The sequence below is a fragment of the Oncorhynchus masou genome, chromosome 28 (genome assembly GCF_036934945.1).
Source record: "Oncorhynchus masou masou isolate Uvic2021 chromosome 28, UVic_Omas_1.1, whole genome shotgun sequence".
In the NCBI taxonomy this organism is placed as follows: domain Eukaryota; kingdom Metazoa; phylum Chordata; class Actinopteri; order Salmoniformes; family Salmonidae; genus Oncorhynchus; species Oncorhynchus masou.
Genome location: NC_088239.1, coordinates 70,148,278 through 70,175,688, shown reverse-complemented (window position 1 = coordinate 70,175,688; position 27,411 = coordinate 70,148,278). Strand labels below are relative to the sequence as shown.

Sequence of the window (27,411 nt, the reverse complement as noted above, 5' to 3'; positions counted from 1 at the left end):
TCTGGATAAGAGCGTCTGCCAAATGACTTAAATGTAATGTAAATGACTGAGGGGCAGCTCGGGACTGAGGGGCAGCTCGGGACTGAGGGGCAGCTCGGGACTGAGGGGCAGCCCAGTACTGAGAGGAAGCCCAGTACTGAGAGGAAGCCCAGTACTGAGAAGAAGCCCAGTACTGAGAGGAAGCCCAGCCAGGCAGTTGAATCCGGCAGATCCTGGCTGACTGGCGGATCTGGAAGAGTCTGGTTGACTGGCAGATCTGGAAGAGTCTGGTTGACTGGCAGATCTGGAAGAGTCTGGATGACTGGCAGATCTGGAAGAGTCTGGCTGATTGGTAGATCTGGAAGAGTCTGGCTGACTGGCAGATCTGGAAGAATCTGGTTGACTGGCAGATCTGGAAGAGTCTGGATGACTGGCAGATCTGGAAGAGTCTGGCTGATTGGCAGATCTGGAAGAGTCTGGCTGACTGGCAGATCTGGAAGAATCTGGCTGACTGGCAGATCTGGAAGAGTCTGGCTGACTGGCAGATCTGGAAGAGTCTGGCTGACTGGCAGATCTGGAAGAGTCTGGCTGACTGGCAGATCTGGAAGAGTCTGGCTGCCTGGCAGATCTGGAAGAGTCTGGCTGACTGGCAGATCTGGAGGAGTCTGGCTGTCTGGCAGATCTGGAAGAGTCTGGCTGACTGGCAGATCTGGAAGAGTCTGGCTGAATAGCAGATCTGGAAGAGTCTGGCTGACTGGCAGATCTGGAAGAGACTGGCTAACTGGCAGATCTGGAAGAGTCTGGCTGACTGGCAGATCTGGAAGAGTCTGGCAGACTGGCAGCTCCTTGCAGACTGGCAGCTCCTTGCAGACTGGCAGCTCTAGCTGCTCCATGCAGACTGGCAGCTCCTTGCAGACTGGCAGCTCTAGCTGCTCCTTGCAGACTGGCAGCTCTAGCTGCTCCATGCAGACTAGCAGCTCAGGCTGCTCCGAACAGGCAGGAGGCTCCGTCAGCGCTGGAGAGGAGAAAGGCTCCGACAGGGCAGGAGAGGTGAGGCGCACTGTAGGCCTGATGCGTGGTGCTGGCACTGGTGGTATTGGGCCGAGGACACGCACTGGAAGCCTGGTGCGGGGAGCTGCTACTGCCATTGGCTGGGGTGTGGAGGTGGTACTGGATAGACCGGACCGTGCAGGCGCACTGGAGCTCTTGAGCACCGAACCTGCCCAACCTTACCTGGTTGAATACTCTCGGTTGCCCTGCCAGTGCTGCGAGGTGGAATAGCCCGCACTGGGCTATGTAGGCGAACCGGAGACACCGAGCGCAAGGCTGGTGCCATGTAAGCCGGCCCAAGGAGACGCACTGGGGACCAGATGCGTAGAGCCGGCTTTATGGCATTTGGCTCAACGCTCAATCTAGCCCGGCCGATACGCGGAGCTGAAATATACCGCACCGGGCTATGCACCCACACTGGGGACACCGTGCGCACCACTGCATAACACGGTGCCTGCCCTGTCTCTCTAGCCCCCCGGTAAGCACAGGGAGTTTGCGCAGGTCTCCTACCTGGCGTAGCCATACTCCCTGATAGCCCCCCCCCCAAGAAATTTTTGGGGCTGATTCCCAGGTTTCGCTCTGCGCCGCCGTGTCCTTCTTTTCGACTCCATTCTCCTATAGCCCTCTTCGCACTGCTCCAACGAATCCCAGGCGGGCTCCGGCACTCTCTCTGGGTCGGCCGCGCACCTGTCTATTTCTTCCCACGTCGTATAGTCCATACTGTACTCCTCTTTGGGCTGCTCCTGTTTCCTCTTCTCCTGCTGCACCTTTGGGCGGCTACACTCCCCTGGTTTAGCCCAGGGTCCTCTCCCGTCAAGGATTTCCTCCCATGTCCAGAAATCCTTAATACGCAGCTCCTCTTTGGGCTGCTCCTGCCTGTTGACGCGCTGCTCGGTCCGTGTGTGGTGGGTGATTCTGTAACGGCGTTCTTCGTTTGTCGAAAGAGAGTCGGACCGAAATGCAGCGTGTTGGTTACTCATGTTTTTGATAGAACAAATGACGATACATGAAATAACAAAAAGAACAAACGGAACATGAAAAACCTATACAGCCTGTCTGGTGAACACTAACACAGAGACAGGAACAATCACCCACGAAATACAAAGTGAAACCCTGGCTACCTAAATACGGTTTCCAATCAGAGACAACGAGAATCACCTGACTCTGATTGAGAACCGCCTCAGGCAGCCAAGCCTATACAACACCCCTACTCAGCCGCAATCCCAAATACTACAAAAACCCCACTATGAAATACAACAACATAAACCCATGTCACACCCTGGCCTGACCAACTAATTAACGAAAACACAAAATACTAAGACCAAGGCGTGACAACCCATGATGAGAATTACAGGCCTCTCTCATCTTTTTAAGTGGGAGAACTTGCACAATTGGTGGCTGACTAAATACTTTTTTGCCCCACTGTAGGTAGTCTTTTCCCACCTGTTGTTTCTGGGATGATGTTTTTGTATTGTTGCTTTTGAGCCCTACAAGGCTGTACGCTCGTTTGTTTCTCTTTATTGTTTTGTTGCTGGCACACATTTAAATAAAATATGTCCCCATGTGTAGTCTGGCTTTATTTTATGGTGGTTTTGGAGCAGTGGCTTCTTCCTTGCTGAGAGCCCTTTCAGGTTATGTTGATATAGGACTCGTTTTACTGTGGATATAGATACTTTGTACCTGTTTCCTCCAGCATCTTCACAGGGTCCTTTGCTGTTGTTCTGGGATTGATTTGCACTTTTCGCACCAAAGTACATTCATCTCTTGGAGACAGAAAACGTCTCCTTTCTGAGCGGTATGACGGCTGCGTGGTCCCATGGTGTTTATACTTGCGTACTATTGTTTGTACAGATGAACGTCGTACCTTCAGGCATTTGGAAATTCTTCCCAAGGATGAACCAGAGTTGTGGAGGTCTACAATTTATTTCTGAGGTCTTGGCTGATTTCTTTTGATATTCCCAGATTGTCAAGCAAAGAAGCGCTGAGTTTGAAGGTTTCCCTTGAAATCCATCCACAGGTACACCTCCAATTGACTCAAATTATGTCAATTAGCCTATCAGAAGCTTCTAAAGCCATGACATCATTTTCTGGAATTTTCCAAGCTGTTTAAAGGCACAGTCAACTTAGTGTATGTAAACTTCTGACCCACTGGAATTGTGATACAGTGAATTATAAGTGAAATAATCTGTCTGTAAACAATTGTTGGGAAAATTACTTGTGTCATGCACAAAGTGTATGTCCTAACCGACTTGCCAAAACTATAGTTTATTAACAATACATTTTTGGAGTGGTTGAAAACCAAGTTTTAATGACTCCAACCTAAGTGTATGTAAACTTCAGACTTCAACTGTATATATATATATATATATATATATATATATATATATATATATATATATATATATAGCCTAGAAAAATAGCATAGCACCATAAATGAATCATGGTAATAAATGGCTTATTGCTAACAGTCATGCTAAAATGTTCATGCATTCCAATGCAAAATACTAACACTAGCGGGAGCGCAAGCTAGCTATCAAGCTCAACACACAGTAATTGTACACAATAAACCACCAAACTTAGCTCCACATTATATGACACAGATCTCAAGGAACTTACGTTGAGATGCACGAACAATTGAACATCAGACATACAGGGATTCAGTCCAGAGGAAGAAAAGATCAGCAGAAGGGTAAATTGTGGAAGTGCTCATCATGATGGGGAAAGCAGGTTTCTGACCACAAGGCATGCTGGGGTCATAGACTAACTGAAGTCCTGGGAATCAAGGCCACTGACAGGCTGAAGGAGATGTGGTGATAAGTATTTGGCGTGACCTTGACCAATAAGACACTAGCAAAAGTGTTGGTCCTCTGAATGTGGGGGTCCTGCCTGACTAGAACTAACTAGAAGGGATGGCTAGAATCGGCTGACTGAAGCTGTCTGTTTTAACACTGGTGCTTCATTGTCAAAAGAAACCCACTTGCACACTTCCATCTGGTGCAGCCAGGCAGTCCAGAAGTGTTTGTCTGAATCTACGTCAAGCCTGGATAACATTCTATTTCAGATTTTTATGGTGCTCGTGGAGCCCAGAAGCCCAGAAGTATATAATTGATTGATCTCCAATTTACAATGTCATATTGAAAAAATAAGTGACATATCAGACTCTTAAATATATGCATGGTTTTAAAGTGAAACATGGGCTTTAAACCAAAGCCAAGCATTGGGATTCTTTAATCTGCAGGAAGAGAACATCTGATTCTACTTGACCCAGGAGGCTCCACAGATGGTACTGAGAAAACATGAACACCGCCAATCCCCATCAGTCTCTCTGAAAGTTTGATCACGTAGAACGATTCACTCTAATTCATTGTTACAACAATAATAATAATAATTTGAAAGGGAAATGGCTTTTGAAGTTTTCTGGAATAGTTGGGAACACACTGTGAGATACATTTTTTTTTAAAGATGCTTAAAATTATGTCTATTTTTAATAGGTTACATTGTTCTCTGTGATGTTCGATTTTAGAGATACTTTATTATAACACAATTATGACACATACCGGTAATGATGTGTGGTAGATTAGTATTATAAAATACTTGTTTTCCTAATGTGTATTTAATGTGACTGACAGGCAAGCAGATATGCATATGAAGCATAATAATCCTCTATTCTGCATCACTTATCCACATACAGGGAGTTATCAACACAAGGTAATGTATATACAGGGAGTTATCAACACAAGGTAATGTATATACAGGGAGTTATCAACACAAGGTAATGTATATACAGGGAGTTATCAACACAAGGTAATGTATATACAGGGAGTTATCAACACAAGGTAATGTATATACAGGTAATGTAGTTATCAACACAAGGTAATGTATATACAGGGAGTTATCAACACAAGGTAATGTATATACAGGGAGTTATCAACACAAGGTAATGTATATACAGGGAGTTATCAACACAAGGTAATGTATATACAGGGAGTTATCAACACAATGTAATGTATATACAGGGAGTTATCAACACAAGGTAATGTATATACAGGGAGTTATCAACACAAGGTAATGTATATACAGGGAGTTATCAACACAAGGTAATGTATATACAGGGAGTTATCAACACAAGGTAATGTATATACAGGGAGTTATCAACACAAGGTAATGTATATACAGGGAGTTATCAACACAAGGTAATGCATATACAGGGAGTTATCAACACAAGGTAATGTATATACAGGGAGTTATCAACACAAGGTAATGTATATACAGGGAGTTATCAACACATGGTAATGTATACACAGGGAGTTATCAACACAAGGTAATGTATATACAGGGAGTTATCAACACAAGGTAATGTATATACCGGGAGTTATCAACACAAGGTAATGTATATACCGGGAGTTATCAACACAAGGTAATGTATATACCGGGAGTTATCAACACAAGGTAATGTATATACAGGGAGTTATCAACACAAGGTAATGTATATATAGGGAGTTATCAACACAAGGTAATGTATATACAGGGAGTTATCAACACAAGGTAATGTATATACAGGGAGTTATCAACACAAGGTAATGTATATCCAGGGAGTTATCAACCTGAGGTAATGTATATCCAGGGAGTTATCAACCTGAGGTAATGTATATCCAGGGAGTTATCAACACAAGGTAATGTATATCCAGGGAGTTATCAACACAAGGTAATGTATATCCAGGGAGTTATCAATACAAGGTAATGTATATCCAGGGAGTTATCAACACAAGGTAATGTATATCCAGGGAGTTATCAACACAAGGTAATGTATATCCAGGGAGTTATCAACACGAGGTAATGTATATCCAGGGAGTTATCAACCCGAGGTAATGTATATCCAGGGAGTTATCAACACAAGGTAATATATATCCAGGGAGGTAATGTATACACAGGGAGTTATCAACACAAGGTAATGTATATCCAGGGAGTTATCAACACAAGGTAATGTATATCCAGGGAGTTATCAACACAAGGTAATGTATATCAGGGAGTTATCAACACAAGGTAATGTATATCCAGGGAGTTATCAACCCGAGGTAATGTATATCCAGGGAGTTATCAACATAAGGTAATGTATATACAGGGAGTTATCAACCCGAGGTAATGTATATCCAGGGAGTTATCAACACAAGGTAATGTATATCCAGGGAGTTATCAACACAAGGTAATGTATATACAGGGAGTTATCAACCCGAGGTAATGTATATCCAGGGAGTTATCAACCCGAGGTAATGTATATCCAGGGAGTTATCAACCCGAGGTAATGTATATCCAGGGAGTTATCAATACAAGGTAATGTATATCCAGGGAGTTATCAGCACAAGGTAATGTATATCCAGGGAGTTATCAACCTGAGGTAATGTATATCCAGGGAGTTATCAACACGAGGTAATGTATATCCAGGGAGTTATCAACCCGAGGTAATGTATATCCAGGGAGTTATCAATACAAGGTAATGTATATCCAGGGAGTTATCAGCACAAGGTAATGTATATCCAGGGAGTTATCAACACAAGGTAATGTATATCCAGGGAGTTATCAACACAAGGTCATGTATATCCAGGGAGTTATCAACCCGAGGTAATGTATATCCAGGGAGTTATCAACACAAGGTAATGTATATCCAGGGAGGTAATGTATATACAGGGAGTTATCAACACAAGGTAATGCATATACAGGGAGTTATCAACACAAGGTAATGTATATACAGGGAGTTATCAACACAAGGTAATGTATATCCAGAGAGTTATCAACACAAGGTAATGTATATCCAGGGAGTTATCAACCCGAGGTAATGTATATCCAGGGAGTTATCAACACAAGGTAATGTATATACAGGGAGTTATCAACCCGAGGTAATGTATATCCAGGGAGTTATCAACACAAGGTAATGTATATCCAGGGAGATATCAACACAAGGTAATGTATATACAGGGAGTTATCAACCCGAGGTAATGTATATCCAGGGAGTTATCAACACGAGGTAATGTATATCCAGGGAGTTATCAACCCGAGGTAATGTATATCCAGGGAGTTATCAATACAAGGTAATGTATATCCAGGGAGTTATCAGCACAATGTAATGTATATCCATGGAGTTATCAACCTGAGGTAATGTATATCCAGGGAGTTATCAACACGAGGTAATGTATATCCAGGGAGTTATCAACACAAGGTAATGTATATCCAGGGAGTTATCAACACGAGGTAATGTATATCCAGGGAGCTATCAGCACAAGGTAATGTATATACAGGGAGTTATCAACCCGAGGTAATGTATATCCAGGGAGTTATCAATACGAGGTAATGTATATACAGGGAGTTATCAATACGAGGTAATGTATATCCAGGGAGTTATCAATACGATGTAAAGTATATCCAGGGAGTTATCAACACGAGGTAATGTATATCCAGGGAGTTATCAGCACAAGGTAATGTATATCCAGGAAGTTATCAACCTGAGGTAATGTATATCCAGGGAGTTATCAACACGAGGTAATGTATATCCAGGGAGTTATCAGCACAAGGTAATGTATATCCAGGAAGTTATCAACCCGAGGTAATGTGTATCCAGGGGGTTATCAACACGAGGTAATGTATATCCAGAGAGCCATCAACAGGAGGTAATGTATATCCAGGGAGCTATCAACACGAGGTAATGTATATCCAGGGAGCTATCAACAGGAGGTAATGTATATCCAGGGAGTTATCAACATGAGTTAATGTATTTCCAGGGAGCTATCAACAGGAGGTAATGTATATCCAGGGAGTTATCAACAGGAGGTAATGTATATCCAGGGAGCTATCAACAGGAGGTAATGTATATCCAGGTATTTATCAACAGGAGGTAATGTATATCCAGGGAGCTATCAACAGGAGGGAATATATATCCAGGGAGTTATCAACAGGAGGTAATGTATATCCAGGGAGCTATCAACAGGAGGTAATGTATATCCAGGTATTTATCAACAGGAGGTAATGTATATCCAGGGAGCTATCAACAGGAGGGAATATATATCCAGGGAGTTATCAACAGGAGGTAATGTATATCCAGGGAGCTATCAATAGGAGGTAATGTATATCCAGGGAGCTATCAATAGGAGGTAATGTATATCCAGGGAGCTATCAACAGGAGGTAATGTATATCCAGGGAGCCATCAACAGGAGGTAATGTATATCCACGGAGCCATCAACAGGAGGTAATGTATATCCAGGGAGCTATCAACAGGAGGTAATGTATATCCAGGGAGCTATCAACACGAGGCAATGTATATCCAGGGAGCTATCAACAGGAGGGAATATATATCCAGGGAGTTATCAACAGGAGGTAATGTATATCAAGGGAGCTATCAATAGGAGGTAATGTATATCCAGGGAGCTATCAATAGGAGGTAATGTATATCCAGGGAGCTATCAACAGGAGGTCATGTATATCCAGGGAGCCATCAACAGGAGGTAATGTATATCCACGGAGCTATCAACACGAGGCAATGTATACCCAGGGAGGTAATGTATATCCAGAAAGTAATCTCTCTCTCTCTCTCTCTGTTTGATCTGAAGCAGAATGAACTCATGAAAAGACATGAAAAAGTATTATTCTTAGTAATACCCATGATGTGGTATTATGGTCAGTCAAGCACACAAACAAACAAAGACACACAACAGCCTGATCCTGACAGACATATGCACTGTTACCATAACCAGGGGTCTGCAACCTGTGGTGCTACTGTAGAGCTCCGTGGGGCTCTTTAACTGCCCCTTTGTTGCTCCATGACGATCAATAATTCAAGCTGCGCGAGGAATGAGTTTAGAACAAAGATTCTCTGTTTATTGACACAAATCATTAACTATCTCATCTCAGGTACAACACACATCCAGCAAAAGCACAAAAAGAGTGAAAAGCCATTGTCCTCTGCAAGGTTTTTTAAAAACATTTTAAACAGCATTATCCTTTTCTAGCTGAGTGGGAGGGGGAGATACATTTAACAGCATTACCCTCAACTAAAAGGGATACTTTAGTTAACAGAATAGGGTGATGATAATTCAGTTGAAGAGAGAAGAGCCGTAGGACTGAACCCAGGTCTCCAGGATACATTACTTATATATTCTATTGTTTTGTACTCTTCTGAAAGAAATGAGCTGAATATGAGATAGGTTCCTCCCACATGGTCCAACTAAACATAGACAGAGTAGCAAAGCCGGTGCCAACAGCAAGGGGGTGATACAAGAACATTAAAAAAAGCCTCCGACTGGAAAAATAAACGTTCTAAAAACAAACAAGTGAAAAAGCAAACATTTTTGCAACCAACCCCCCCACATCCCTCTCTTTTATAGGTACAGCATCATATAGCAAAAAGACATTCAGAAGGTAGCAGACCAGAATGGTAAAAAACACTCATGCAAATCAAGGCTGTTTTTCACAGAGTCACAAACAACAGGAAAGTCTTTGGCCGGGATTCAATCCAAGAGGCACGCTGTGGCGCAGTTGACAACACGGCTTTTAAAGCCAATGTTCCCGCGTTTGCAGAGATTGCATTCACTGAAAACGCTGCAGATATTGACTCAATTGGAAATTGCCTTTAAATATCAAGCGCGCTACTACACAGCTTTGATTGAATACCGACCTACTTCTTGTACAGTACAACAGTGTGCCCCAACAGTCAGTGCCTTCAGGGAGCGTATTCAAAAATCGTCTCAGGGTAGGAGTGCTGATCTCGGATCCAATTTTCCCTTTAAATCATAATGAATAAATCAGTATTCCTACTCTGAGACACCTTGTAAACACAGGCCCAGGTCTTCTCATGGATGTTGATGATGTTGTTGTTAACTTGTTTACATACTTCTTTATTTGCTACCGAAGGGATAAAAGGGATAGAATGTGTGTGTGTGTGTGTGACAGACGGTGATTGTAGGCTCTGTGGTCTTCTGCACACCATATGCTGGTTCACCCCACCATTCTCCAAATAATGTCCCAGTTCTCCCAATTTTACCCCTTATCTGTCCGAAGGGCGAGGTTCTCCCTCTCTCTGTCCGGGGGCCAATGGGGGGTCCTGGTTGGCAAACAGTTTATAACCAATCCCATAGTCCTTTGCTAGGACCCCAATGATCCCCATAGTGTAAAGTCCAGGAGAGAGAAGGGAGGTACTTCCTGACAGTACTTCCAGAGACAGACCCAGAGCCGCAGAGACAATTACTAGCCATTATTTCAAAAAGAAAGGCGTGATATTTTTTTGGCATCTGTTATTTTCAGTCCAATATATAGTTTTGAACTCCAGATGTATCATGTTCCCTTCCTTTTTAGTAAACAGTTATCTTTTTAATTTCAATCGATGTGCACATTAATTCACGTTGTAGTTCCAGTCATGGTTGATGTAATCTCTCTAAAGACAGTCTTATGATATTACATACTACATATGCTGCTCTTTCCATAAAGTCTTTCTCTTCTAGATATACAGTATATTCAAATATAGGATGATCTCTCTCTCTATTCTCTATATAGTATATTGTAAATAGTACTGTCTCCATGCTTACAATTCCTGTGAGCTGATGACATGGAACAGTGTGACATTGTACAGAACCTGGTGTCCATTGTTCCATGCGTAGAGCGCACGGTCCCGAGGGTTGTAGTCAAGCATGGAGATATGGGAGTACTTGTTCTGGAAGGCGATGTCTATGTACTCGTACGTGGAGGAGTTAGTGCTGTAGGCGTAGTACACCTTGGTCCCTCCAGAGTAACCGTTGGTAACATAGAGAGTACCACAGATCATGAAGGCTTCGCCAGCGCTCCTCTTGGGGTGGTTGGTGGTCCAGCTCTTGATGATCTGCAGCGTGCTGGGATTCAGCTTGCTGATCACGATGTTCCCTGCGTTCTGATTGGTGGCATAGACAGCCCAGAGCCCACCCTCGTCCACCATGAGGTCGATGTCGGAGTGGCCGCCCCAGGCATAGTGATACATGTTGTTGTAGCCGGCGTTGTCCAGCTGGCGTGACTTGCTAATGGCGGAGGTCTTGAAGTCAAACTTGATGATGATGTGGCTCTGGAATTTGTTGAAGTAAATGGAGCCGTTGTAGACCACCTGACCCGTCCCGGACCACGGGTGGGGGAGGCGGTGAGACGTGAAGTTGTCCGTCGTCGTGAAGTCCGCCATGGACTTGTACTCCCGCACGAAGCGGTTGTTGTGGTAACCGTCCATGTACCACACCTAACAGACGGAGATACAGACGAGTAGAGAGGAGAGAGTAAATATTAACTCAGAGTCAGTAGCATCTTTATAATACAAACAAGATAAAACACACCCTGCAGTCCTGTTAAGACCCTCCTATCAAACTCCTCAATGCACCATTATGTAGATGGGCACTATATACATGTGGATCACGCATCATTTCACACTGTAAATCAAATCACGCTGTCAACAGAAAGCCTAATTAAATGGGATGCTTGACTCGGAGCAGAGCAGGGAGCAGTGCTCCTGCCTTCTGCTCCAGAATACAAACAGTCAGGAATGACAGGCAGCTGCAGGTGGAGGCAGGCCGGGGCCCAGCCCCACAGGGATAATGAGGATCATGCCGGATAAAAGGCTGCCTAGACCATTTCCTCATTTTTTTTTAACTAGGCAAGTCAGTTAAGAACAAACTCTTATTTTCATAGACGGCCTACGAACAGTGGGTTAACTGCCTTGGTCTGGGGCAGAACAACAGATGTTTTACCTTGTCAGCTCGGGGATTTAATCTTGCAACCTTTCGGTTACAAGTCCAATGCGCTAACCACTAGGCTACCTGATGCCCCATTTGCTCCATCCCCTCCTCCTCCAACCCTCCAAGTTCTGACACACCTCAACTTTCCCATTCCCCCTCCTGACAATCTGATTAGCTAATGGATCTTTGAGAGCCCGGATGTAAGGGCCTTAAGGGTCCAAGAAACACCATCACCAACCTTTAATGTTCTCCTCTTACAGAGAGAGAGAGACAGACCCACACAAACAGACCCCACAGAGCCCCAGTCCTAACCAAATTATGAGAAAGCAAAAAGAGAACTATATGACACTGGAAAGAATCAACCAAGAAACAGAGCAAACAATAATGCTATCTGGCCCTAAACAGAGAGTATACAGTGGCAGAATAACTGACCACCGTGACTGACCCCAAGTTAAGAAAATCCTTGACTATGTACAGACTCAGTGAGCATAGCCTTGCTATTGAGAGAGGCTCTCGCCATGTGCACACTGCCCACAAAATGAGGTGGAAACTGAGCTACACTTCCTAACCTCCTGACAAATATATGACCATATTAGAGATACATATACAATTAAACATTGATAAACTCCCATATCTGTTAGGCGAAATACCTCTGTTTGCAATCACAACAGCAAGATTTGTGGCCCGTTGCCATGAGAAAAGGGCAACAAGTGGAGCACAAACAACATTGTAAATACAACCTATATTTATCTGTCTTCCTGGTACCATTAGAACACATTACACATGGTCTCATGGATACATAGCACACATGCATAGCACATATTTTACCATCCAGCTTCGCTACCTTGCCTTTAAATGATTATCTTGCCTTACTGTACACTCTGACACTCTCGCACTACCTTGTATCTCACAAGCAGCATGGTCCAACGGTACACAGAGAAACCAGAAGTATAGAGCAATACCAGGGAGACCCACATATGTAACATGTGCAGTTTTCCTTCGATGTACAGATGATATTATGACTATGACGGTCATGTATGTTTATGTTTGCGTGTGGTTTATGGATTTGTACTATAACATCTAAACCCCAGATCTGCATACAGATCCATGTGTACGTTTTAAAGTCATATAAACATTTTGGCTGACACCATCCCTTCATTAACGACCTTGCTGTCAGGGCTCGGGTGTAAACCATGCATTTATTCTCTGCATTTGCATTTTAATGTGTTTTAGTAATAAAAGCTTTGTCTGTCTATTCCTCCAAAAGATGCCCAGCCCAGGAGAGCTAACTCAGACATGGCCGTTTAGTAGAAGGAATGGAGACGGACGGACGGACGGACAGACAGACATTAATCAAAGCTTCTGTTAAGGTCAGATTCTGAAGAGGCAACTCTATTATGGGTGTGTCAGGACTCTTAACAGCCTGGCCTCTTCAACTGAGTACAATTAGTCATGTGATCTGAGTAATATAGGCTGCATCCCAAAGGGCATTTTGATCTGAGCCCTATGGGCCATGGTCAAAAATAATGCTCTATATATGAATAGGGTGCCATTTGGGATACAGTAATGAGTATAATGTAAAGCACTTAGTGTGATCTTCCAGTAGCTATCGCCGTAAAACAACGGTGCCAAGGTCAGGAAATCATTACCTTAATGTAGCTGGGCTTTAGACGATACCGAGGTAAGGAAATCATTACCTTAATGTAGCTGGACTTTAGACGATACCAAGGTCAGGAAATCATTACCTTAATGTAGCTGGGCTTTAGACGCTACCAAGGTCAGGAAATCATTACCTTAATGTAGCTGGGCTTTAGACGATACCAAGGTCAGGAAATCATTACCTTAATGTAGCTGGGCTTTAGACGATACCAAGGTCAGGAAATCATTACCTTAATGTAGCTGGGCTTTAGACGATACCAAGGTCAGGAAATCATTACTTTAATGTAGCTGGGCTTTAGACGATACCAAGGTCAGGAAATCATTACCTTAATGTAGCTGGGCTTTAGACGATACCAAGGTCAGGAAATCATTACCTTAATGTAGCTGGGCTTTAGACGCTACCAAGGTCAGGAAATCATTACCTTAATGTAGCTGGGCTTTAGACGCTACCAAGGTCAGGAAATCATTACCTTAATGTAGCTGGGCTCTAGACGCTACCGAGCTCAGGAAATCATTACCTTAATGTAGCTGGGCTTTAGACGCTACCGAGTTTAGGAAATCATTACCTTAATGTAGCTGGGCTTTAGACACTACCGAGGTGAGGAAATCATTACCTTAATGTAGCTGGGCTTTAGACGCTACCGAGGTGAGGAAATCATTACCTAAATGTAGCTGGGCTTTAGACGCTATCGAGGTGAGGAAATCATTACCTTAATGTAGCTGGGCTTAGACACTACCGAGGTGAGGAAATCATTACCTTAATGTAGCTGGGCTTTAGACGCTACCGAGGTGAGGAAATCATTACCTTAATGTAGCTGGGCTTTAGACGCTACCGAGGTGAGGAAATCATTACCTTAATGTAGCTGGGCTTTAGACGCTACCGAGGTGAGGAAATCATTACCTTAATGTAGCTGGGCTTTAGACGCTACCGAGGTCAGGAAATCATTACCTTAATGTATCTGGGCTTTAGACGCTACCGAGCTCAGGAAATCATTACCTTAATGTAGCTGGGCTTTAGACGCTACCGAGGTCAGGAAATCATTACCTTGATGTAGCTGGGCTTTAGCCGCTACCGAGGTCAGGAAATCATTACCTTAATGTAGCTGGGCTTTAGAAACTACCGAGGTGAGGAAATCATTACCTTAATGTAGCTGGGCTTTAGACGCTACCGAGCTCATGAAATATTTACCTTAATGTAGCTGGGCTTTAGACACTACCAAGGTAAGGAAATCATTACTTTAATGTAGCTGGGCTTTAGACGATACCAAGGTCAGGAAATCATTACCTTAATGTAGCTGGGCCTTAGACGCTACCGAGCTCAGAAAATCATTACCTTAATGTAGCTGGGCTTTAGACACTACCAAGGTAAGGAAATCATTACCTTAATGTAGCTGGGCTTTAGATGATACCGAGGTGAGGAAATAATTACCTTAATGTAGCTGGGCTTTAGACGCTACCGAGGTCAGGAAATCATTACTTTAATGTAGCAGGGCTTTAGACGATACCAAGGTCAGGAAATCATTACCTTAATGTAGCTGGGCTTTAGACGCTACCGAGCTCAGAAAATCATTACCTTAATGTAGCTGGGCTTTAGACACTACCAAGGTAAGGAAATCATTACTTTAATGTAGCTGGGCTTTAGACGATACCAAGGTCAGGAAATCATTACCTTAATGTAGCTGGGCTTTAGACGATACCGAGGTAAGGAAATCATTACCTTAATGTAGCTGGACTTTAGACGATACCAAGGTCAGGAAATCATTACCTTAATGTAGCTGGGCTTTAGACGATACCAAGGTCAGGAAATCATTACTTTAATGTAGCTGGGCTTTAGACGATACCAAGGTCAGGAAATCATTACCTTAATGTAGCTGGGCTTTAGACGATACCAAGGTCAGGAAATCATTACCTTAATGTAGCTGGGCTTTAGACGCTACCAAGGTCAGGAAATCATTACCTTAATGTAGCTGGGCTTTAGACGCTACCGAGGTGAGGAAATCATTACCTAAATGTAGCTGGGCTTTAGACGCTATCGAGGTGAGGAAATCATTACCTTAATGTAGCTGGGCTTAGACACTACCGAGGTGAGGAAATCATTACCTTAATGTAGCTGGGCTTTAGACGCTACCGAGGTGAGGAAATCATTACCTTAATGTAGCTGGGCTTTAGACGCTACCGAGGTGAGGAAATCATTACCTTAATGTAGCTGGGCTTTAGACGCTACCGAGGTGAGGAAATCATTACCTTAATGTAGCTGGGCTTTAGACGCTACCGAGGTCAGGAAATCATTACCTTAATGTATCTGGGCTTTAGACGCTACCGAGCTCAGGAAATCATTACCTTAATGTAGCTGGGCTTTAGACGCTACCGAGGTCAGGAAATCATTACCTTGATGTAGCTGGGCTTTAGCCGCTACCGAGGTCAGGAAATCATTACCTTAATGTAGCTGGGCTTTAGAAACTACCGAGGTGAGGAAATCATTACCTTAATGTAGCTGGGCTTTAGACGCTACCGAGCTCATGAAATATTTACCTTAATGTAGCTGGGCTTTAGACGCTACCAAGGTGAGGAAATCATTACCTTAATGTAGCTGGGCTTTAGACGCTTCCGAGCTCAGGAAATCATTACCTTAATGTAGCTGGGCTTTAGACGATACCAAGGTCAGGAAATCATTACCTTAATGTAGCTGGGCTTTAGACGCTACCGAGCTCAGGAAATCATTACCTTAATGTAGCTGGGCTCTAGACGCTACCGAGATGAGGAAATCATTACTTTAATGAAGCTGGGCTCTAGACGCTACCGAGCTCAGGAAATCATTACCTTAATGTAGCTGGGCTTTAGACGCTACCAAGGTGAGGAAATCATTACCTTAATGTAGCTGGGCTTTAGACGCTACCAAGGTCAGGAAATCATTACCTTAATATAGCTGGGCTTTAGACGCTACTGAGCTCAGGAAATCATTACCTTAATGTAGCTGGGCTTTAGACGATACCAAGGTCAGGAAATCATTACCTTAATGTAGCTGGGCCTTAGACGCTACCGAGCTCAGAAAATCATTACCTTAATGTAGCTGGGCTCTAGACACTACCAAGGTAAGGAAATCATTACTTTAATGTAGCTGGGCTTTAGACGATACCAAGGTCAGGAAATCATTACCTTAATGTAGCTGGGCTTTAGACGCTACCGAGCTCAGAAAATCATTACCTTAATGTAGCTGGGCTCTAGACGCTACCGAGATGAGGAAATCATTACTTTAATGAAGCTGGGCTCTAGACGCTACCGAGCTCAGGAAATCATTACCTTAATGTAGCTGGGCTTTAGACGCTACCAAGGTGAGGAAATCATTACCTTAATGTAGCTGGGCTTTAGACGCTACCAAGGTCAGGAAATCATTACCTTAATGTAGCTGGGCTTTAGACGCTACCGAGCTCAGGAAATCATTACCTTAATGTAGCTGGGCTCTAGACGCTACCGAGGTGAGGAAATCATTACTTTAATGTAGCTGGGCTCTAAACGCTACCGAGCTCAGGAAATCATTACCTTTATGTAGCTGGGCTTTAGACGCTACCAAGGTGAGGAAATCGTTACCTTAATGTAGCTGGGCTTTAGACGCTACCGAGGTCAGGAAATCATTACCTTAATGTAGCTGGGCTTTAGACGCTACCGAGCTCAGGAAATCATTACCTTAATGTAGCTGGGCTTTAGACGCTACGGAGGTCAGGAAATCATTACCTTAATGTAGCTGGGCTTTAGACGCTACCAAGGTAAGGAAATCATTACCTTAATGTAGCTGGGCTTTAGACGCTTCCGAGCTCAGGAAATCATTACCTAAATGTAGCTGGGCTTTAGACGATACCAAGGTCAGGAAATCATTACCTTAATGTAGCTGGGCTTTAGACGCTACCGAGCTCAGGAAATCATTACCTTAATGTAGCTGGGCTCTAGACGCTACCGAGATGAGGAAATCATTACTTTAATGAAGCTGGGCTCTAGACGCTACCGAGCTCAGGAAATCATTACCTTAATGTAGCTGGGCTTTAGACGCTACCAAGGTGAGGAAATCGTTACCTTAATGTAGCTGGGCTTTAGACGCTACCGAGGTCAGGAAATCATTACCTTAATGTAGCTGGGCTTTAGACGCTACCGAGCTCAGGAAATCATTACCTTAATGTAGCTGGGCTTTAGACGCTACCGAGGTCAGGAAATCATTACCTTAATGTAGCTGGGCTTTAGACGCTACCGAGGTAAGGAAATCATTACCTTAATGTAGCTGGGCTTTAGACGCTTCCGAGCTCAGGAAATCATTACCTAAATGTAGCTGGGCTTTAGCCGCTACCAAGGTTAGGAAATCGTTACCTTAATGTAGCTGGGCTTTAGACACTACCGAGGTCAGGAAATCATTACCTAAATGTAGCTGGGCTTTAGACGCTACCGAGGTGAGGAAATCATTACCTTAATGTAGCTGGGCTTTAGAAACTACCGAGGTGAGGAAATCATTACCTTAATGTAGCTGGGCTTTAGACGCTACCGAGCTCATGAAATATTTACCTTAATGTAGCTGGGCTTTAGACACTACCAAGGTAAGGAAATCATTACTTTAATGTAGCTGGGCTTTAGACGCTACCAAGGTCAGGAAATCATTACCTTAATGTAGCTGGGCTTTAGACGCTACCGAGCTCAGGAAATCATTACCTTAATGTAGCTGGGCTCTAGACGCTACCGAGGTGAGGAAATCATTACTTTAATGTAGCTGGGCTCTAAACGCTACCGAGCTCAGGAAATCATTACCTTTATGTAGCTGGGCTTTAGGCGCTACCAAGGTGAGGAAATCGTTACCTTAATGTAGCTGGGCTTTAGACGCTACCGAGGTCAGGAAATCGTTACCTTAATGTAGCTGGGCTTTAGACGCTACCGAGCTCAGGAAATCATTACCTTAATGTAGCTGGGCTTTAGACGCTACCAAGGTGAGGAAATCGTTACCTTAATGTAGCTGGGCTTTAGACAATACCGAGGTCAGGAAATCATTACCTTAATGTAGCTGGGCTTTAGAAACTACCGAGGTGAGGAAATCATTACCTTAATGTAGCTGGGCTTTAGACGCTACCGAGCTCATGAAATATTTACCTTAATGTAGCTGGGAATTAGACACTACAAAGGAAAGGAAATCATTACCTTAATGTAGCTGGGCTTTAGACGCTACCGAGCTCAGGAAATAATTACCTTAATGTAGCTGGGCTTTAGACGCTACCGAGGTGAGGAAATCATTACCTTAATGTAGCTGGGCTTTAGACGCTACCGAGGTGAGGAAATCATTACCTTAATGTAGCTGGGCTTTAGACGCTACCGAGGTGAGGAAATCATTACCTTAATGTAGCTGGGCTTTAGACGCTACCGAGCTCAGGAAATCATTACCTTAATGTAGCTGGGCTCTAGACGCTACCGAGATGAGGAAATCATTACTTTAATGTAGCTGGGCTCTAGACGCTACCGAGCTCAGGAAATCATTACCTTAATGTAGCTGGGCTTTAGACGCTACCAAGGTGAGGAAATCATTACCTTAATGTAGCTGGGCTTTAGACGCTACCAAGGTCAGGAAATCATTACCTTAATGTAGCTGGGCTTTAGACGCTACCGAGCTCAGGAAATCATTACCTTAATGTAGCTGGGCTCTAGACGCTACCGAGGTGAGGAAATCATTACTTTAATGTAGCTGGGCTCTAAACGCTTCCGAGCTCAGGAAATCATTACCTTTATGTAGCTGGGCTCTAGACGCTACCAAGGTGAGGAAATCGTTACCTTAATGTAGCTGGGCTTTAGACGCTACCGAGGTCAGGAAATCATTACCTTAATGTAGCTGGGCTTTAGACGCTACCGAGCTCAGAAAATCATTACCTTAATGTAGCTGGGCTCTAGACGCTACCGAGATGAGGAAATCATTACTTTAATGAAGCTGGGCTCTAGACGCTACCGAGCTCAGGAAATCATTACCTTAATGTAGCTGGGCTTTAGACGCTACCAAGGTGAGGAAATCATTACCTTAATGTAGCTGGGCTTTAGACGCTACCAAGGTCAGGAAATCATTACCTTAATGTAGCTGGGCTTTAGACGCTACCGAGCTCAGGAAATCATTACCTTAATGTAGCTGGGCTCTAGACGCTACCGAGGTGAGGAAATCATTACTTTAATGTAGCTGGGCTCTAAACGCTACCGAGCTCAGGAAATCATTACCTTTATGTAGCTGGGCTTTAGACGCTACCAAGGTGAGGAAATCGTTACCTTAATGTAGCTGGGCTTTAGACGCTACCGAGGTCAGGAAATCATTACCTTAATGTAGCTGGGCTTTAGACGCTACCGAGCTCAGGAAATCATTACCTTAATGTAGCTGGGCTTTAGACGCTACGGAGGTCAGGAAATCATTACCTTAATGTAGCTGGGCTTTAGACGCTACCAAGGTAAGGAAATCATTACCTTAATGTAGCTGGGCTTTAGACGCTTCCGAGCTCAGGAAATCATTACCTAAATGTAGCTGGGCTTTAGACGATACCAAGGTCAGGAAATCATTACCTTAATGTAGCTGGGCTTTAGACGCTACCGAGCTCAGGAAATCATTACCTTAATGTAGCTGGGCTCTAGACGCTACCGAGATGAGGAAATCATTACTTTAATGAAGCTGGGCTCTAGACGCTACCGAGCTCAGGAAATCATTACCTTAATGTAGCTGGGCTTTAGACGCTACCAAGGTGAGGAAATCGTTACCTTAATGTAGCTGGGCTTTAGACGCTACCGAGGTCAGGAAATCATTACCTTAATGTAGCTGGGCTTTAGACGCTACCGAGCTCAGGAAATCATTACCTTAATGTAGCTGGGCTTTAGACGCTACCGAGGTCAGGAAATCATTACCTTAATGTAGCTGGGCTTTAGACGCTACCGAGGTAAGGAAATCATTACCTTAATGTAGCTGGGCTTTAGACGCTTCCGAGCTCAGGAAATCATTACCTAAATGTAGCTGGGCTTTAGACGATACCAAGGTCAGGAAATCATTACCTTAATGTAGCTGGGCTTTAGACGCTACCGAGCACAGGAAATCATTACCTTAATGTAGCTGGGCTCTAGACACTACCGAGCTCAGGAAATCATTACTTCAATATAGCTAGGCTCTAGACGCTACCGAGCTCAGGAAATCATTACCTTAATGTAGCTGGGCTTTAGCCGCTACCAAGGTTAGGAAATCGTTACCTTAATGTAGCTGGGCTTTAGACACTACCGAGGTCAGGAAATCATTACCTTAATGTAGCTGGGCTTTAGACGCTACCGAGGTGAGGAAATCATTACCTTAATGTAGCTGGGCTTTAGAAACTACCGAGGTGAGGAAATCATTACCTTAATGTAGCTGGGCTTTAGACGCTACCGAGCTCATTAAATATTTACCTTAATGTAGCTGGGCTTTAGACACTACCAAGGTAAGGAAATCATTACTTTAATGTAGCTGGGCTTTAGACGATACCAAGGTCAGGAAATCATTACCTTAATGTAGCTGGGCCTTAGACGCTACCGAGCTCAGAAAATCATTACCTTAATGTAGCTGGGCTCTAGACACTACCAAGGTAAGGAAATCATTACTTTAATGTAGCTGGGCTTTAGACGGTACCAAGGTCAGGAAATCATTACCTTAATGTAGCTGGGCTTTAGACGCTACCGAGCTCAGAAAATCATTACCTTAATGTAGCTGGGCTCTAGACGCTACCGAGATGAGGAAATCATTACTTTAATGTAGCTGGGCTCTAGACGCTACCGAGCTCAGGAAATCATTATCTTAATGTAGCTGGGCTTTAGACGCTACCAAGGTGAGGAAATCATTACCTTAATGTAGCTGGGCTTTAGACGCTACCAAGGTCAGGAAATCATTACCTTAATGTAGCTGGGCTTTAGACGCTACCGAGCTCAGGAAATCATTACCTTAATGTAGCTGGGCTCTAGACGCTACCGAGGTGAGGAAATCATTACTTTAATGTAGCTGGGCTCTAAACGCTACCGAGCTCAGGAAATCATTACCTTTATGTAGCTGGGCTTTAGGCGCTACCAAGGTGAGGAAATCGTTACCTTAATGTAGCTGGGCTTTAGACGCTACCGAGCTCAGGAAATCATTACCTTAATGTAGCTGGGCTTTAGACGCTACCAAGGTGAGGAAATCGTTACCTTAATGTAGCTGGGCTTTAGACAATACCGAGGTCAGGAAATCATTACCTTAATGTAGCTGGGCTTTAGAAACTACCGAGGTGAGGAAATCATTACCTTAATGTAGCTGGGCTTTAGACGCTACCGAGGTCAGGAAATCATTACCTTGATGTAGCTGGGCTTTAGACGCTACCGAGCTCATGAAATATTTACCTTAATGTAGCTGGGAATTAGACACTACAAAGGAAAGGAAATCATTACCTTAATGTAGCTGGGCTTTAGACGCTACCGAGCTCAGGAAATAATTACCTTAATGTAGCTGGGCTTTAGACGCTACCGAGGTGAGGAAATCATTACCTTAATGTAGCTGGGCTTTAGACGCTACCGAGGTGAGGAAATCATTACCTTAATGTAGCTGGGCTTTAGACGCTACCGAGGTGAGGAAATCATTACCTTAATGTAGCTGGGCTTTAGACGCTACCAAGGTAAGGAAATCATTCCCTTAATGTAGCTGGGCTTTAGACGCTACCGAGGTGAGGAAATCATTACTTTAATGTAGCTGGGCTTTAGACACTACCAAGGTGAGGAAATCATTACCTTAATGTAGCTGGGCTTTAGATGATACCGAGGTGAGGAAATAATTACCTTAATGTAGCTGGGCTTTAGACGCTACCAAGGTGAGGAAATCATTACCTTAATGTAGCTGGGCTTTAGACTCTACCGAGGTAAGGAAATCATTACCTTAATGTAGCTGGGCTTTAGACGCTACCGAGCTCAGGAAATCATTACCTTAATGTAGCTGGGCTCTAGACGCTACCGAGATGAGGAAATCATTACTTTAATGTAGCTGGGCTCTAGACGCTACCGAGCTCAGGAAATCATTACCTTAATGTAGCTGGGCTTTAGACGCTACCAAGGTGAGGAAATCATTACCTTAATGTAGCTGGGCTTTAGACGCTACCGAGGTCAGGAAATCATTACCTTAATGTAGCTGGGCTTTAGACGCTACCGAGCTCAGGAAATCATTACCTTAATGTAGCTGGGCTCTAGACGCTACCGAGATGAGGAAATCATTACTTTAATGTAGCTGGGCTCTAGACGCTACCGAGCTCAGGAAATCATTACCTTAATGTAGCTGGGCTTTAGACGCTACCAAGGTGAGGAAATCATTACCTTAATGTAGCTGGGCTTTAGACGCTACCGAGCTCAGGAAATCATTACCTTAATGTAGCTGGGCTTTAGACGCTACCAAGGTGAGGAAATCATTACCTTAATGTAGCTGGGCTTTAGACGCTACCAAGGTCAGGAAATCATTACCTTAATGTAGCTGGGCTTTAGACGCTACCGAGCTCAGGAAATCATTACCTTAATGTAGCTGGGCTCTAGACGCTACCGAGGTGAGGAAATCATTACTTTAATGTAGCTGGGCTCTAAACGCTTCCGAGCTCAGGAAATCATTACCTTTATGTAGCTGGGCTCTAGACGCTACCAAGGTGAGGAAATCGTTACCTTAATGTAGCTGGGCTTTAGACGCTACCGAGGTCAGGAAATCATTACCTTAATGTAGCTGGGCTTTAGACGCTACCGAGCTCAGGAAATCATTACCTTAATGTAGCTGGGCTTTAGACGCTACCGAGGTCAGGAAATCATTACCTTAATGTAGCTGGGCTTTAGACGATACCAAGGTCAGGAAATCATTACCTTGATGTAGCTGGGCTTTAGATGATACCGAGGTGAGGAAATAATTACCTTAATGTAGCTGGGCTTTAGACGCTACCAAGGTCAGGAAATCATTACCTTAATGTAGCTGGGCTTTAGACGCTACCGAGGTCAGGAAATCATTACCTTAATGTAGCTGGGCTTTAGACGATACCAAGGTCAGGAAATCATTACCTTAATGTAGCTGGGATTTAGACACTACCGAAGTGTTAAAGAGGGGTAATTGTATTTTCTCCATGTTCATGGATGGCTGAAATGTGTGTGTGTGTTTACCCTGGTATCTCCTTCTGGTGCCGCAGGGTCAGTCATCCAGGATCCGAACCGGGATCCAGACGTCTTGATGGTGACAGGATCACTGATGCCCGTCAACTTCCCACACGCTGTGAAGGAATAACCAACATAGAAATACCTCTCATAGATACTGCATATCATTCTCATTGATTAAACACTGCATTAGTATGATTTATATTGGCTAACATGCTCTAATAAAGAAATCATATTGTACTTACACATAATAACATTATTTACAAATTCATATTCACTCAGCCTTCATTCACAAAAGAACAATAGCATGTGTGTATTGTTGTTTGTGTCTATGTCTAGGCCTCCATCTGTCTGTCATCCTCAGAGAATAAAGGTAATGGTCTTGGGTATTCTGTTTGTCTGAGTGAGCGATCGATCGCTATCGATCGATCGCTATAGATAGAGAGATAGAGAGATAGAGAGAGAGAGATTTGATTGTTGTTCCAGGTTATGTAGGATCCACTGAGCTCATGCTGCTGCTGCTACTTGTTCTAGGCTGTTTGAGCTGAGCGTATCGTTAATTAGGCTTGATTGAGGTGTTGATATGAAGTTGACATATCTAGCTCCTGAACGCTTAGCTGCGCCGTGTTCCCTGATGACAGCCAGATAGTTTGATTAATAGGTTTATCATTATGAACAGATGGTTAACAACCTCGTTCTTGTTGTTAGATCTTAATGTTAACTAATGAACAAACAGCTTCGGTCCTGTCCCCTATTATAGTCTCTCTTCCTCTCTATGCTTTTCTCTCTCTTTATGCAATTCTCCCCCTTTCTCTCATTATCTCTCTGGCACTAATGTGGTTGTGAAATGCAATTATTCATGTCTATCTTCACCCCTCACTCTTTCTCTCATCTATCTTCACCCCTCACTCTTTCTCGCATGTCTATCTATCTTCACCCCTCACTCGTTCTCTCACTCTTTCTCTCTATCTATCTTCACTCTTTCTATCAAAAACTGTATTGTTCTCTCACATTTTGACAGTTTTGAAAGTTTGAAACTACATCATGTGTGTGCTTTGCACATTTTGATTCTGGTTTAAATTAAATTAAATATATCAAACTGTGACTAGGAGACCTCAGCTGGTTAACCTCAGTGAGACAAACACAACATCACATGAGCAAACACCATTACTATCAGCACCATACATAATACCTCCGTGGGATTACAGACTATAGTAATAATCTGTGTTTATTTATTTCCTCTAATCACCATGTTCCTATCTTTGGATTATGGTCGGTCTGGACCTCGGGCAGAGAGATAGAGACGCACATGAGGTCTAATCTAATCTCCTATTGGCCTGAATATGGCTCCAGCCAACCAGAGCTAGACTACAGGGAAATCTAACCCCAAAACCATCAGTTAGTCATTCTGGAATGGAATGATGAGTTGAGGATTATGTTAATCAGTGAATAAATGTAGACACATTAGAGAGGGTGCAGCCTGATCCTAGTGTGAATGTAGACACATTAGAGAGGGATCAACCTGATCCTAGTGTGAATGTAGACACATTAGAGAGGGGGCAGCCTGATCCTAGTGTGAATGTAGACACATTAGAGAGGGATCAACCTGATCCTAGTGTGAATGTAGACACATTAGAGAGGGGGCAGCCTGATCCTAGTGTGAATGTAGACACATTAGAGAGGGAGCAGCCTGATCCTAGTGTGAATGTAGACACATTAGAGAGGGAGCAGCCTGATCCTAGTGTGAATGTAGACACATTAGAGAGGGAGCAGCCTGATCCTAGTGTGAATGTAGACACATTAGAGAGGGATCAACCTGATCCTAGTGTGAATGTAGACACATTAGAGAGGGATCAACCTGATCCTAGTGTGAATGTAGACACACTAGAGAGGGAGCAGCCTGATCCTAGTGTGAATGTAGACACATTAGAGAGGGATCAGCCTGATCCTAGTGTGAATGTAGACACATTAGAGAGGGAGCAGCCTGATCCTAGTGTGAATGTAGACACATTAGAGAGGGGGCAGCCTGATCCTAGTGTGAATGTAGACACATTAGAGAGGGAGCAGCCTGATCCTAGTGTGAATGTAGACACATTAGAGAGGGAGCAGCCTGATCCTAGTGTGAATGTAGACACATTAGAGAGGGATCAACCTGATCCTAGTGTGAATGTAGACACATTAGAGAGGGAGCAGCCTGATCCTAGTGTGAATGTTGACACATTAGAGAGGGATCAACCTGATCCTAGTGTGAATGTAGACACACTAGAGAGGGAGCAGCCTGATCCTAGTGTGAATGTAGACACATTAGAGAGGGATCAGCCTGATCCTAGTGTGAATGTAGACACATTAGAGAGGGATCAACCTGATCCTAGTGTGAATGTAGACACACTAGAGAGGGATCAACCTGATCCTAGTGTGAATGTAGACACATTAGAGAGGGATCAACCTGATCCTAGTGTGAATGTAGACACACTAGAGAGGGAGCAGCCTGATCCTAGTGTGAATGTAGACACATTAGAGAGGGAGCAGCCTGATCCTAGTGTGAATGTAGACACATTAGAGAGGGGGCAGCCTGATCCTAGTGTGAATGTAGACACATTAGAGAGGGGGCAGCCTGATCCTAGTGTGAATGTAGACACATTAGAGAGGGGGCAGCCTGATCCTAGTGTGAATGTAGACACATTAGAGAGGGAGCAGCCTGATCCTAGTGTGAATGTAGACACATTAGAGAGGGGGCAGCCTGATCCTAGTGTGAATGTAGACACATTAGAGAGGGTCAGCCTGATCCTAGTGTGAATGTAGACACATTAGAGAGGGGGCAGCCTGATCCTAGTGTAAATGTAGACACATTAGAGAGGGAGCAGCCTGATCCTAGTGTGAATGTAGACACATTAGAGAGGGATCAACCTGATCCTAGTGTGAATGTAGACACATTAGAGAGGGGGCACCCTGGTCCTAGTGTGAATGTAGACACATTAGAGAGGGAGCAGCCTGATCTTAGTGTGAATGTAGACACATTAGAGAGGGATCAACCTGATCCTAGTGTGAATGTAGACACATTAGAGAGGGGGCAGCCTGATCCTAGTGTGAATGTAGACACATTAGAGAGGGGGCAGCCTGATCCTAGTGTGAATGTAGACACATTAGAGAGGGGGCAGCCTGATCCTAGTGTGAATGTAGACACATTAGAGAGGGATCAACCTGATCCTAGTGTGAATGTAGACACATTAGAGAGGGGGCAGCCTGATCCTAGTGTGAATGTAGACACATTAGAGAGGGGGCAGCCTGATCCTAGTGTGAATGTAGACACATTAGAGAGGGGGCAGCCTGATCCTAGTGTGAATGTAGACACATTAGAGAGGGATCAACCTGATCCTAGTGTGAATGTAGACACATTAGAGAGGGGGCAGCCTGATCCTAGTGTGAATGTAGACACATTAGAGAGGGGGCAGCCTGATCCTAGTGTGAATGTAGACACATTAGAGAGGGGGCAGCCTGATCCTAGTGTGAATGTAGACACATTAGAGAGGGATCAACCTGATCCTAGTGTGAATGTAGACACATTAGAGAGGGGGCAGACTGATGCTAGTCTGAATGTAGACACATTAGAGAGGGGGCAGACTGATGCTAGTCTGAATGTAGACACATTAGAGAGGGGGCAGACTGATGCTAGTCTGAATGTAGACACATTAGAGAGGGGGCAGACTGATGCTAGTCTGAATGTAGACACATTAGAGAGGGGGCAGACTGATGCTAGTCTGAATGTTGACACATTAGAGAGGGAGCAGCCTGATCCTAGTGTGAATGTTGACACATTAGAGAGGGAGCAGC

General features: G+C 43.9%; 1 protein-coding gene across 2 annotated transcripts in view; it reads right to left on the bottom strand.

Moving 5' to 3' along the window:
* Positions 1-8,870: 8,870 nt before the first annotated feature.
* Positions 8,871-27,411, bottom strand: part of LOC135518167 (noelin-like) — a 36,168-nt gene continuing 17,627 nt past the window's right edge. For both annotated transcript variants that reach the window (XM_064943114.1, XM_064943113.1), the window contains exons 5-6: positions 23,590-23,696; positions 8,871-11,270 (exon numbers count right to left, since the gene is read on the bottom strand). In XM_064943114.1, coding sequence (XP_064799186.1) covers positions 10,596-11,270; positions 23,590-23,696 — 782 coding nt within the window. In that variant the 3' untranslated portion in view covers positions 8,871-10,595. The remainder of the gene's footprint in view (positions 11,271-23,589; positions 23,697-27,411) is intronic.